The sequence below is a fragment of the Petaurus breviceps genome, unplaced genomic scaffold (genome assembly GCF_028583685.1).
Source record: "Petaurus breviceps papuanus isolate PSGF00001 unplaced genomic scaffold, PetGlider_PUasm1.0 90847, whole genome shotgun sequence".
Classification (NCBI taxonomy): domain Eukaryota; kingdom Metazoa; phylum Chordata; class Mammalia; order Diprotodontia; family Petauridae; genus Petaurus; species Petaurus breviceps.
The window spans coordinates 5,122,504-5,136,695 of record NW_027187360.1 but is presented as its reverse complement, the minus strand read 5'-3'; the positions used below and the strand labels follow the sequence as shown (position 1 = coordinate 5,136,695).

Below are 14,192 nucleotides of genomic sequence, written 5' to 3'. Positions count from 1 at the left end.
AGGGAATGAATCTGGAATTTAAAGATTTAAAATCAAATGTTTAAAATTTTATATACATATATATATATACTATTATTAATACTATTTTACATGTAATTGGGAAATAAGTTATACAGGCACTGGGGCATAGAGATCCACCATGCCCTACTGGAAAATTCGAAAGGGGTTTGGGAGAAGATATGGGAGAGAGCAGATTGGAGGAGGGGATATCCTGTGGGAATGCTATTTTGGGGTGGTGGGTAGGGGAAAAACAGGGAGAAAATTTGTCTCATCTGGTGGAAATGAATGATGTAAATCATAAGTTAATAAAGCATTTGAAAAATGAAAAAAAAATCACTTGTCATTGACAATAGAAACCGCATTCTTATTTTGCAAATGCGGAATCTTAGGTTAAGTGCTTGTCCAGTGTAACATAAGTAGTGTCAGAGGAAGGATTCAAACACAGGTCGTCTACCTCCAAAGCCAATGCTCTTTTTCATTGCACCTTTTTGCCATCTCACTTATCCATTACGGTTTGACTGACCATCTTGTCTCTTTAGCATGGTAAGACACATCCTTTCCTTGGTCAAGTCTTTCCAAGACGCAGTCAAGACTTTCCAACAAAGTCAAGATTTGTTACCTTTGCCAATAACAAAAGTATTCAAAAGCTTAATGGCAAACCTGTTGCCACATTGGTGAGTATACCAATATGATTCAACAGCTCCACTGGTCACTGTATACAAGTTACCACTATCAAATTTGCCTCTAATATGTTGTTCAGTCATGTTTGACTCTTCATGACCCCAGATGGGGTTTTCTGGGCAGAGATACCAGAGTGATTTGCCATTTCCTTCTCCCATAGATTAAGGAAAACAGAGGTTAAGTGATTTGCCAAGGGTCACAAAGCTAGTGTCACAGACGACATTTGAACTCTGGTCTTCCTGACTCCTCCATCCATTGAACCACCTAGCTGCCTCTTTATGGTGAGTAGCAAATCACTTTATCTGAAGACAGTACTAGGGAAATCAAGGAGGCTTTGTTTTTAAGTAGTCGCTTTTAAGTTATATGCAACAATATAGAAAGAACATTAAAATGTAAACCATGGAAAAAATAAATTTTATTCATTACTCTTATCACTTTATCCTTTTGTCTGAAATGTCACCAATAATAAAAATTAAGAAATATGTTTTGCTGCCTTTTCCCTTCCTTCTGCAAAAATGACTAGGACAGGAAAGAAAAAATTTAATTCATAAATCTGATTAACAAATCTTCGATATTAAGTAACAAACTATAGTGGTGAGAGCCCACAAAGTCTGAATGAAAAGTATGTGTTTGTCCTGTATTTTAATATAAAAACTTCCTGAGTTAATGTTTTGTTCTTGTTAATATATTCAACTCAACTTAGCATTTTTTAAACCATCTGATTATCTGTGCAAAACAGTGGAAAACAACAAACACCTACCCTCAAGGAGCTGAAAAATATAGTATGTTTGGGGAGGAAGAAGAGTTCAGAAACACACAATTTAATATTTAAATTTCAAGGATCTGTTTCATCCATAGGAATACACAGCACAGCCCTTCTACCTTAGATTATTTAATGAGCTCTAGGGTAAAAAAAAATCACCACCTGGTCAATTCTGGTGATAGCCTCTCCAACCCTTAAAAATTGGACTTCTGACATCATATAGCCCTATATCCTAAACCTTTTATATTAAAAAAGGCAGTTGGTCCATATGACCTCCAACAAAGTACCTTCTATATCTTAAAATTGTGAATGAATCATTTGACCTACCTGAGCTTTCCCTCTGCTGGGAAGCCCAATATAGTCTAAGTACATTTTAATACTTTATCTTATACTTGTAGATAGTTTCCAACTAAAAGCCTATTTACTCCTCACACTTTCTATATGTCCTGGATGATTTAAGTATGTCTTATCTACTAGTCTAGTACTTTGATAGTATATTATAAAAATATTAATATTGTGCTGCAGGTTCAAGTGTGTAAAAAAAAGTTTTATTTAATTTAAAATTATTCTATATCCAAGGCATTTCTAGCTTGGAGAGAAAGGGGTCCAAATAGTATAGTCCCCCATGCCCTCCAATATGACTCTGCCCCAAGACAATTTTAGTTAACATTTCTAGGAATCCAGGGGAAGAAAATCATAATAATGTATAATAGTTTGGGTTAACATTCTAGAACAGTTACCATCGAATTCCTTTTACACCCTGGTTTCTCCCTAGAGATCTGTTTCAAGAATCTAAATTGAATAGGTGTGAAAATGCCTCCCTTTTCATGGAAGAAAACAGTTCCCTAGTGTAAGTCCTAAGGTCAATCACTTAAGAGTTGAGAAGATGAAGATCTTATCTACACAAATTGTTAAATTTAGTTATCACCACTGATCTACCTCCCTAAGAAAAACTTGAGTCTTTCTTCCATCCACTTTCCTGAAGGGAAAAGTCTGGAGTTTGGGGGAAGTAAAACATTATTTGTTAATATATCTAGAGAAACTAAAAAGGTTTTATGTTTCCGTAATACAAAAAAAAATTGCTCAACATTTCCTGAACTGAAATGGCTTATCTACTTCAGAAGGCAGCTCATGGAAGTGGTAAGTACTGTTGTTTTGTTTGAGATTTTTCTACTCAAGTACTTTGAGGTCAAGGGAACTGGGTACAAATTTTGATCCTAACACTTACTCATTATAACTAAGACCAAAAAGTCAGTAACTTTCTGAGCTTTACCTAACAGGGCTGTTGTGAGGAAAACCATTTGCAAAACTTAAAGGCCCAGATAAATTATGAACTACTAATACTATTTTTCTATCCTTTCTCATCTCTACTAGGCAAATATCAACGGTTTTCTCCAAAAACTGAAAAACACAATTTACAATCATTCAAAAGGCTAATAGGAAAGTTAGAAAATTTTTTTTAAATCATCTCACTTTTGGATTTAAAGATTAATGTACTAGCAGATACCTAGAATACAATATAGGAATTTTTAACAGCATCAGCCTTTACTTTGGAGTAGCCCTCAGCAATGACTAGTAATTAGTATGTTAACACCCTTCCCTCAAACTTCTCCAGGCCACTTTTTGCCAACAGTCTCCATTCAGAAACCAACTTAAAGGCTTGAATGAAGTTTTACCTCCAATCCTCAATTAAAGGCTGTTCTTGACATTCCCTAAACCAAATTTCCCTGTATAAAATTGAGTGGGAATGACAGGATTGAAACTCCACAGAATGAATGCCAGTAACCCTGAGGATGTCCTTGAAAAGTACTTTACAATATTCAGATCAGTACAAAGTTAAATTTATTTTCACTATTATTTGACAATCCAAGGATTAATTTTATTTCAAGGCTCAAAGAAGATAAGCACTCAGTTACAAAGCTAAGTATTAGTTTTTACTTAAACGACAAACTATTTGAACTACACCAAGTAATTCAATATAATCTCTATTTTATGAGGCATACAACAGCCAGGGTGCCACTTTAATTTTGTTACCAGGAGTCCGAATGTTTTCAATTGGATTCCACCAAGATTACAAAACATCTCAAATTGGAACTTTGCTTAAGGGCAAAAGAAAAAACACATTAAAAAAAAATAGGGAAACCATTAATTGTTGGGATAACAGTTTGGGCACAGTGAAACTGATTTATTTCACCAATTAAGCTATTTTCAAATCTTTCCTGAACAAGCTGACTGCTTTAACAGTCTTCAACTCTCTTTAATACGGTAGGATTGCATGTATTATGAGATTAACATTTAACCTACCCTCACCTTATTTGACCACATAAAGGATTCATTCTAAAAATAAATAAAAATAAAGGTTGCCTTAATACAATGAACTTTGAAAAACAAAATCATCTTCCAACTTCCTTTCTCTGACAATTATTCACACTATGAATACTTCCTTGACGCAATTTTGAAATGATAATTTAAAGATGCACTTTTTGACCATCCTCTATTTCAGACAAAAAGAACTACACAACTCAATACTGTGGAAATGTTGGGTCTATTTTGGTGGCCCATGCCATGAGACCTCCCACAATATCTCTGGCCAACAAAGAGTCCAATTCTTTAATTGACAAGCTCTGCAGAACCTTCACTGCTTTTTGAGAATCATTCCCCAGCTTGCAAATCACATAGATGGGGAAAAGCGCCCCTTTCTGGATAGTCTGCTTCCCTTTCCTAACCGCGTCCCCTAAGAGTTCCAGGCTCTCTGCATCCCTCCGCTCCAAATGGCTCAAAGGGATGTGGAGGGCATGCGGAAGGCGGCAGATGTCCACCTCCACCTTCGGCCGCACGTCCAGCAGCATGTGAGGCTCCCCCGCATCCAACACCTGCTTGTAGTGGGTAACGGAGACCCGCTCCTCCTGGGAGAGCAGCTGCAGCCTCCGGCACTTGTCCGTGGCAGAGGAGCCGCAGAACGCTTCATAGTCCAGCAGTCGGATCACCGTGGGCTGGTCCCCACAGACCACACAGTCGGACCGACGGCCTCGAAGCTGGATGCTTCGGAACTGACCGCCGAGGGCATCAAAGAGCAAGAGGCTGCCGCTGTAGGATGGCCCGAGGCCAGCGGCGATCTTGATCACCTCAAGCGCCTGCAGGCAGCCAAGCACCCCGGGCACCACGCCCAGGACGCCTCCGTCCGCGCAGTTGGTCACCGTCTCGGCCGGGGGTGGCGTGGGGAAGACACAGCGGTAGCAGGGCCCGCCTTCGTAGTGATAAACAGTGAGCTGGCCCTCCAGTCGCAGCGCACTGGCCGAGACCAGGGGCCGGCCGGCCAGCACGCACGCGTCGCTGACCAGGTAGCGAGTGGGCACGTTGTCCGAGCAGTCGGCCACCACGTCGTAGCGGCGGACGAGGTCCAGCGCAGTAGCCGGAGTGAGGGCTTCAGCGTACGGGACGCACTGCACCGCCGAGTTGAGCCGCCGTATGGCGGCAGCGGCAGAGTGCGCCTTGGCCTGGCCCGCCAGCGCTTCGCCGTGCAGGACCTGCCGGTGCAGATTACTCAGCTCCACCACATCATGATCTACGAGCCCCAGGCGGCCCACTCCGGCAGCCGCCAGATACTGGGCCAAGGGGCAGCCCAGGCCGCCGCAGCCCACCACCAACACCGACGAGCCGGCGAGGCGCAGCTGTCCGCGCACCCCGAGCTCTGGCAGGACTAGCTGTCGGCTGTAACGAAGAATCTCCTCCCGGGAAAGGGCAGCCTTCGGTGGCAGCGGCGCCGCCTCACGCGCCTGTCGTGTAAACGGCTCTGCTGTCGCTGCCTCCAGGCGCTGTCTGAGGAGCCTTAGCTCCTCTTCACGAAAAGCAACTTCAGCCTGCAAGGCAAGCACTTCTTCGCTCGCCGCCATGCTGTTCTAGCCAGGCCGTTGCCTCGGGATATGCTTCCGCTTTCGTCTCCTAGCGACTGGACCAGACCAAATATGTGGGGGGGAAGGTAGAAGGCTGAGGAGATAGATCGGTGTTTGCTTCAACCTAGTCATTTTCCCTAACTTGTGGACAGCCAGAATCCTACTGAAAAGTAATTTTCAAAGGGGTGGTGAGAACAGATAATAAAGTCAAATTGGCCCTTTTAGGCCTTCCTCTATTTGGAACATTCCTTTCCACCGACTCCCCTCCGCTCTTCCCCTTTCCGCGTTTTACGTAATTCCGATTCCGGTAGATTGCAGTTCCGCCATGGCCTCCCACAGCGATATCCCGATCAGTGCAGGGTCCCAGGAAAGAGGAGCGAAGAAGGCTCCGGCGGAGGCTGCCGGAGCGCAGAAGTACTCGGTGCTTCTCCCCACCTACAATGAACGAGAGAACTTGCCTCTCATCGTGTGGTTGTTGGTGAAGAGCTTCGAAGAAAGGTACCTCCCCGGGCCCCCTCTCGGGAGGGATGAGCTGGCCATCCCCCTGCGGCTCCAACCTGTCTTTTCCACCGCCCGCTTCCTCCAAGGCTTTCTCGAGGCTTAATTGAGAAAGCGTCTTTTTTGAGGGCTGACTAGGTGATCGCGATCAATAATGGCGGTTTTCTCCCCGGGGGTGTCGTTCTGGGCGTCTCTCCCAGGGATCCTTCCCCGAGGCATTGGAACCTCCTCCCCTCCTTCCCTGCTTTCTGCGGCTCCGCGTGGTGTTTTAGGTTGCCTGTGGGGTAGAGCCAGGGCTGAGCCTGGCCTCCTTTTCTCCCCAGACGCCTCACACTGAAGATTTAAACAGCCTGTCCCTGGGGAAAGAGATGGATTAGCAGTCTAGCCCCCAAGATTTGGGACCTTCCGGAATTGACACAGGTACTAGGAATCCCTAGTCCTCCCTCCCCAATGCTCTGGCTACAGTGAACGCTTACACACAAGAATGAGAATTGTGCGAGTGTTAAGTAATAGAAATGGAGCTTAACTGTTGAGCAAAAATGACCCTTATTAAGTATATATATGTTTTATGTATATTGATTATAAGAGTATATTGTACTAACAGCTTGTATTTTGTGTTTAAATAGTTGTTTAAAGTTGGGTAGTAAGATTGGTCTTACTCTTACTACAAAATAAGTTCTTTCGCTCCTCCATCCACAAATCCCCCCCCCCCCCAAGTTTGGTGCAGGTTCACCAGTATCACATAGAGTTGCGGAGACCGTCTATTAATTGAGATCAATTTTGTATAGCTGTGCAAAGTTGGACCTGGTTTATAACCCCATCACCAATATTTGTTATTACCGTGGCTTTGAATAAGTCATTCCATATCCTGTAAAATAAGGGGTTTAGACTAGTTCCAAATCTATGATCCTAATTTGAAATGAGAAGATTTCCCCAGTTTGTTTTGGAAAAAAATGTAACTGCTTCAACGCTAACATCAGTTTCCATTAAGAATTACTGCCAATTTATAAATCCTTAGATTTTTTGTTCATCTATTTAATTGTAGGGCACATTAAAAATAATAGAATTTAGAACTAAAAGGAATTCATCTTCTTTATTTTACAGGTGAGAAAACTGACCCTGAATGATTAAATGAGTTAGCTAAGATGGCAAGCTTGCAGTAATATGGGGAGTGAAAGAATTGGAGTCAAAAGACCAGGGAATTTTGATGCTAAGATCATCCACTTATCTATGCAACTTTGGACAAATTCACCTTGTTAGTTGGGGGCTGATTTGGACTAGATGAATTGCAAAGCCCCTATCAGCAGTATTTTTCTGTGATTCAGACATTGGAATCCAGCTCCTCTGATTTCAAATCTAAATTTCTTCCCATTAGACTACAATTCCTGGTGTCACGCATTTTAAGCTTAAACTATATGGTGACACTTAATACAACAAATATGTATATGAATTCTTTAAAAATTAGAATACAAAATGCCAAGTTGATCTCACTGGCCATAAAAGTTTCAGGAAAATAGACTTTTGGTGGCTTTTGCTACCTAGCTTTCCAGGTATTTGAGTGGAAATAGTATTTTCTATGCTGGATTTATTTTTGATGGGCATGATTCTGCAGTACTTCTTTTGAAAATTATTCATATCAGACAGTGTGGCACAGATATAACTCTGGATCTGAAGTTAGGATGAGATAAGTTCAAATACAGCCTCAGACATTAGCTGTATGACCCTGAGCAAATCATTTAATCTCTCTGCCTCAGTTTCCTCAACTATAAAATAAGAATATTAATTATACTTGACTCCCAGGCTTGAAATGAGATATTTACAAAGTACTAGCACAAAGTAGACAATTAACATGTTTCCTTCGTATCCATTGACCATTTATCCATTGAGAATGCCTTTTGATCTTATACACAGTCTGTAAGTCAGCTAACATTAATTAAGTATCTGCTGTGTACCAGGCACTGTGTTAGGTGTTAGAATCACAAAGAAAAGCAAAATAAAAATAGTCGACATCATGCAAACAACTATGTACAGCAAAATAAATACAGGACAGATAGAAGATTATTAGGGGAAAGTCACTAAAATTAAGGAAAACCAAGAAAGACTTTTTCTTTTTGGAGGGGGAGGGCAGGGCAATTGGGGTTAAGTGACTTGCCCAAGGTCACATGGCTAGTAAGTGCTAAGTGTCAGAGGTCATATTTGAACTCAGTTCCTCCTGACTCCAGGACAGGTGTTCTATTCACTGTGCCAACCTAACCACCCCAAGAAAGACTTCTTGCAGGAGATAGTACTACTACTCTAGCTTATACTTGAAGAAAGCCAGGAAAACTAGGAGGTAGAGATGAGGATTGAGAGAATTGAGGATGATGGGGTGGGGTGGAAGTGGAGACAGCAAAAATGCTTGAAGTCTAGATGTGTCATGTTTGAGGAAGGGCAGGGAAACCAGTGTCACTGGAACTAAGAGTATGTGGAAGGAGGTAAAATGTAAGAAGTCTAGAAGAAATGTGTTATGAAGGGCTTTAAAAATCAGATGATTTTATATATTTGATCCTGGAGATAATAGGGGAAGGAGACTATAATCAAACCTATATTTTTTAGTAAGATCATTTTGATAGCTGAGTGGAGGATAGAACAGAGTAAGGAGAGACGAGGCAGGGAGACAAACTATCAAACTATTGAAGTCGTCCAGAATAGGTAATAGGGGCCTGCACCAGGGTGTGGCAATGTCAGAGGAGAGAGGGGATTCTATAGGAAAGAGGTTGTGAAAGTCAAAGCAACACGACATGACTGATGGTTGGATATAGAGAGATGAGATAGTGAAGAGTTAAAGACGATACATAGGGTGCCAGTTTGGGTGACTGGGATAATGGAAAGTGCCCTCAACAGTAGTATGGAAGTTAGGAAGACCAAAAGGTTTGTAGGGAAAGATCATGACTTCAGTTTTGTACTTGTCAAGTTTAAGATGTCTTTGGAACATCCTGTTTGAGATTTCTAATGAGTTGGAGATACCAGACTGGTGGTTAGAAGAGAGGTCAGGTCTGGACAGGTAATATCTGAGAGTCACCTATTATAGAGATGAATGAGACCTGATGAAATCATTTTTGTTGTTTACATGGGTATCTTGGATATTAGACCCTCATCAGAGATATTTATGGTAAAGATTTTTTTCCCTATCCAGTTTCTATTCTATCCTGCTATAGTTGCACTGATTTAGTTCATACAAAAGCTTTTTCATTTCATGTCATCTAATATCTTTCATGATAACTACCTAATGTGGTTCTCTTCTGATTTTTATTTTACATTAACAATACAGTGAATACAACTATGTAAAATTCACTTCAGTGAACTTCAACATAACATTATGATCTAAGGTCACATAAAATGAGGTTGGACTAAATAATCTATAAGATTTTACATATTAGAAAACTGCAGTTGACAGAGCTAAAGTAAGTTGCCTGTTAATCATAGTGACATTTAGATAAAATCAGGACTAGAACATAGGGTTCATGATTCCCTGTCGAATCAGTAAACTTTTACCTATAATTCACTACCTCTTGCTATATTCAATTCAAACTCTCCTTCCAAAGTAGATGACATATTAGAGTAGGGTTTTGTTTTTTATTAAAGGGTACTTTTTCTTTATGGGAATTCTAAATATTTGGTGGTACCTCTCAAAAAATTTTTAATTACTGATAGCCTAAAAGTTCTCCCCCAAAAAAGACATTGGTTTCTCTCTGTGTCTCTCAGATATTTTTTCCTATTTAGAAAATATAATATTACATTTGATTATATTACATACTCTGTTGCTCCATTTCTTCCAAGACTGGCAAATAAATTTATTATTTACAATTCTAACACCTTAGCTGTGGTATTTTCCATGATGTTATTATGTTAAGCCTATTAAAAGCCTTTTTTAGCTTTTCTGTGTAATGAGGAAAACTGAAACTCTTAATTTATTATTTCAACAAATAAGAATCAGGCTGATCCTGAATTGAAGTTCATCTTATTTTCTGCTAAACACCTGCAACATAACTCTTGAGCAAAATATTGCTATTTACTTCTATACTTGTACAGTGTTCCTCACTAATAGTTTACAATTTAGAGTGGTGGGCAACTAGCTATTTTTTTTTTCTGTTTTTAGTGTATAATAAAATAATTTTCATTTCAGTGGAAACAACTATGAAATTATAGTCATAGATGATGGAAGTCCAGATGGAACACAAGAAGTTGCTCAACAGTTGGAAAAGATCTATGGGTCAGATAAAATTGTGAGTTATATTAAACTCTTTATATTTGTTTTAAATTATATTCCATTTATTTAAGGGAAAGGTACTGAGTAGTGTTGATCTTCACTTAATTTACACAGCTGCTAAAGATAAAAAAGTTTATAAATAAGTGAAAACTACCTGGGCTGTTTTTTTGTTTTGTTTTTAGTTTGAATGAGCATGTTTGATTACACAAGTACAGCACTTCATATAGAGAAAATTCACTTACTATTGTGCATCACAGATCTTTATGTGAACTGTATATTTTCACGACCATTTATACTCCTTTAAAGACAGTTTAAAAGCATTAGATTTTTGACATTTAATTTTTTCGTATGGGATAATAGATGGATGTTATGTTTTCTTAAATCTTCATTTCGTTTTTTTTTTTTAATGGAATGTATTCTTTGACCTTTATTTGAAGCAAACTGCCTGTGAGATTAGTTACTTTAGAAGCTTTTTAAGCAGTAATGATAGAGTTCTACAAGTTCATACTGGTCATATTAAGTGACTAGTATGCTTACCAGATGTTATACAGATATTTTTAAAATTACCTATCTCGGTGCCAAAATTAAAAAAAAAACACTCAATGCATGTTTACTTTGGAGCTATTTTAATAGTTTCCCTTTTGTTATTCTTATTAACAGGGATTTTAGGGGCAAGGTAAGATAAACACTAAAATAGTTTAAAATTTTGAGGTTGTGCATAAAAATATACTGTTTCAAAATTAATATTAGAATTGGGTGCTTTACTAAAAATGATTTGAGATTTAATGTATGGATTTGTCCTCTTATTTCATTATATCTTTCCATATTACTTGACTTTTGAAAACACCTATTTTTATCCACAGAACAACTTTTTGAGGTAACTACTATCCCCATTTGAGAGATGAGAAAAGGAAATGATTTTGTCTTAGGATCACACAAGAGTGACCCAAAAGTTCTTATTGCAGTTTTAAGCTATTAATAGCTGCATAGTATCAGAGTCAGGACTAAAACCAAGCCCTTTGTGGGATAATGGCCATGAAGATTTTCTGTGTATGTAAGGTAATTACCTTAAGTATCCCTAGTGTATGGTTATTAAAAGGATAGAAAATGGACTTGTGATTTAATTACAATAGAAACCTCAGACCCCTCTACTAATACTGTCAAAACCTCTACAATATATGATCTAAATGCCTGTGAGCTCCCTAGGTTCCCAGTAGGATGGAAGCTAGGTTTAAATCCAGGGCTTCTTAGCTTTGAATCCAGCTTTTTATATATATTTATGCTAGCACTGTGAATTGTATTTTAATCTTCTATGCAATCCTCTGAAACATAATAAAAAAACTTTCAAATGGCAATGTTTATTTGAATTTCAGAATTATATGTAATTTGGGGTACCCTGAATTCTAAGCTAAAGTGCTAGATTTACATACTCAGGCCTTGTAACTTAAGTTTTTCTTTTTGGGGGTACTTTATGTTAGAGAAGTTTTACTCCTATTGAATAAGATTCTAAAAAGACTAGAATTGTAAAGAATAAATTATACTTAAAATGACACAGTAAAACTAATTGATAATGTTGGTAGACTGGAGCATACTTTACACCATAACCTTCCTGTGTTATCAGGCTTTTACTGTGTTTGAGGACATGATTTTACGAGTTCACATTTGATTAAGTACCTACTCTGTGCAAGGCACTGTTCTAGGTACTGAAGATACAAAGATTAAAAACAAAACAATCCTTGCTCTGAAGGAGCTTTAATTCTGTGGAAGGGGAGGGGTATGTGTACACAGACTTACATTTCCCATCTCAAGGCCTTTACACTGGTCATCACAAATGCCCAGAATGCACTCCCTCTTCATAGCCTCCGCCTATGGAAACCCTTTCTTCCTTTAAAATGAGACTTAAGCACAACCTTCTGCATAAAATCTTTCCTTATCTTGCCCACCTGCCAGTATCTTTCTTCCCAGCCTTCCATGCATTTAACTATATGTTGATTCATATTTGTTCTTTATAACTTTAAATTTAAGATAATTAAATTAGAAAATTAAACAATTACATATTTGCTTAATAATTAAGTAGTAATGTAAACATGAAATATACAATTTTATTTTTGTAATTTTTTTTTAAGCAATTGGCATTAAGTAACTTGCCCACGGTTACACGGCCAGTTATTTTTTGTGTGGGTGCCAAGTATCTGAGGCCGGAAATGATCCTGGCAGGGCCAGCGCTCTTACTCACTGCGCCACCTGGCCACCTCGTAATTGTTTTTTAAAATTAAGAAAAAACGTAGAGATGTACTGTTATCTTTTTCATGAAGTGATGAATTAAATGTGTATAAAAACTAATCACTATGGAAAATTGAATATGTGATAGATCATAAGATTAATAAAACTGGAATTAAACTCAGGTGTTCTGATTCCAATCCTGTTGTTCATTTCTGATATACAATGCTTCCAGTCATTAAATAGTGCTCTAAAAATTTGAAAATTAATGTGTCAGGTCTCAAAATAAATAAGTAGCAGCAAATAAAAACCTACTTTTCTTGCATTCATATTACTGATAAATTTTACTTTTCTTACATTCATAAATCATGACCTCAGCAAATATAACTGATATGGACACCTAGATGCTTTCCTAGTATAAAATTTGTACATCATTCATTTATTTATTTTTGGTGAAATGAGCCTGATTTTTAATGTAGTACAAGAGTCCTAGTGATTCCTTTTGTCAAGCAAATCCTATTTAGCTTTTTAAAATCTTCATTTTCATATATCAGATTCGTTTGTCTCAGAAAAACCTGTATCGCCTGTACTCTTAAAACTTTACAGGTTTAAGAGTGTTACTGATAAGAGGCACATAATTCAGAGAATTTGGAATAGATTTTTTCCATTTCTCTCTTTACTATAAGAATTATTTATATCCAAACCAACTATTATGGAAGTTGTTAGGGAAAAGAAGGAACTATTTAAAATGTCTACTGCCAGAAGACAACATTGTAAAACCTTAAGTTCTCATAACTTAAGTTTCACATATCCTAAAGACAAATATCGTTTGGTCAATGTTATATTAAAAAATGAAATTGCATACTGGTTTGGAACTCATACAGACTCTAGGGGGTCCTGAGAGTTAAAGAGATTATGTCTCCATATAAAGTCTTAAGGTCAGAGACCTTGTCTCATTCATCTTGTATTTCAAATACAAGATATTGAATAAATGTTTAAATGAATTGAGTAAATGAAGATGACATACAAGAAGTAATCCTGTAGTGGATTTTAGAATAGTTAAAAGAAAATACTATTTTACACAGTGGATAATAAACGTGAAATTCATTTTACATGTAGGCAGGAAATAAAGGGATTTGGACATATTTATGAATGATAAAGCCACAAAAGATGTGTTCTAGGAGAAGGAAGCCAATATTCACATCAGTGACAGCCTTTCCTTCTGTTATCTTCTGGAGGTTCACACTGGCTGAGAAAGGATGCTGACTTCTGTGTTCCCAAGAGCAGACTTTGTTTTAAATTAAGTGGAGCATGCCTTTACAGGTAGCCCTATTTATGTGTATGTGGTATTTACTTCTACATCATCCTTTTTTATAAAGATTTTGTTGAAAACAAAACATTACATAACCATAAGTAATGAAGTTTTTTTAATAGCTTTACAACTTTGAAAACACAACATATGGGCATTTTAGGTTTTCCCTCCAGTGCATTGTATAAGTATTAAGTATCTTTCTAGTAGCCCAGTTGATCAGTTTGACCACAGAGTTCATTAACTTGATTGTAGTTGATTTTGATTTCAGCTTCAATTATGTGTTAACAGCCTTAAGTAGGTGCTTCATTTGAGCTTCCTCCCTCTCTCTCCTCCTCCTCCTCCCTGTGGCAGGCTAGAAACACAGGAACCAGGGCCTCTATACATTACTATTTAAAGTTTGTTGTCATACCTGGATGCGAAATTGTGGGATTGTTTCTATTGTTTTTTCAAATAATTAAGCATTTTTGAACTGTAACTGATAAGTGTGAATTTATCTACAATACAGATAAGATCTGATGACTTTTTCTTACTCTTACAGCTTCTAAGGCCCAGAGCTAAAAAGCTAGGACTGGGTAA

General features: G+C 38.2%; 2 protein-coding genes across 2 annotated transcripts in view; one reads left to right on the top strand and one right to left on the bottom strand.

Annotated features, from left to right (window-relative positions):
* Positions 1-14,192, top strand: part of DPM1 (dolichyl-phosphate mannosyltransferase subunit 1, catalytic) — a 39,297-nt gene that overhangs the window by 5,825 nt on the left and 19,280 nt on the right. Inside the window, exons 2-4 of the mRNA XM_069072416.1 lie at positions 5,654-5,835; positions 10,001-10,100; positions 14,155-14,188. Coding sequence (XP_068928517.1) covers positions 5,654-5,835; positions 10,001-10,100; positions 14,155-14,188 — 316 coding nt within the window. The remainder of the gene's footprint in view (positions 1-5,653; positions 5,836-10,000; positions 10,101-14,154; positions 14,189-14,192) is intronic.
* MOCS3 (molybdenum cofactor synthesis 3) lies at positions 3,270-5,411 on the bottom strand. Its single transcript, XM_069072414.1, has one exon. The coding sequence runs from the start codon at positions 5,335-5,337 to the stop codon at positions 3,967-3,969; it is 1,371 nt and encodes a 456-aa protein (XP_068928515.1). The 5' UTR covers positions 5,338-5,411; the 3' UTR covers positions 3,270-3,966.

What these genes read in the sequence shown, in the direction of transcription:
- MOCS3 (XM_069072414.1), bottom strand. Translation starts at nt 5,337, where the DNA reads ATGGCGGCGAGCGAAGAAGTGCTTGCCTTGCAGGCTGAAGTTGCTTTT.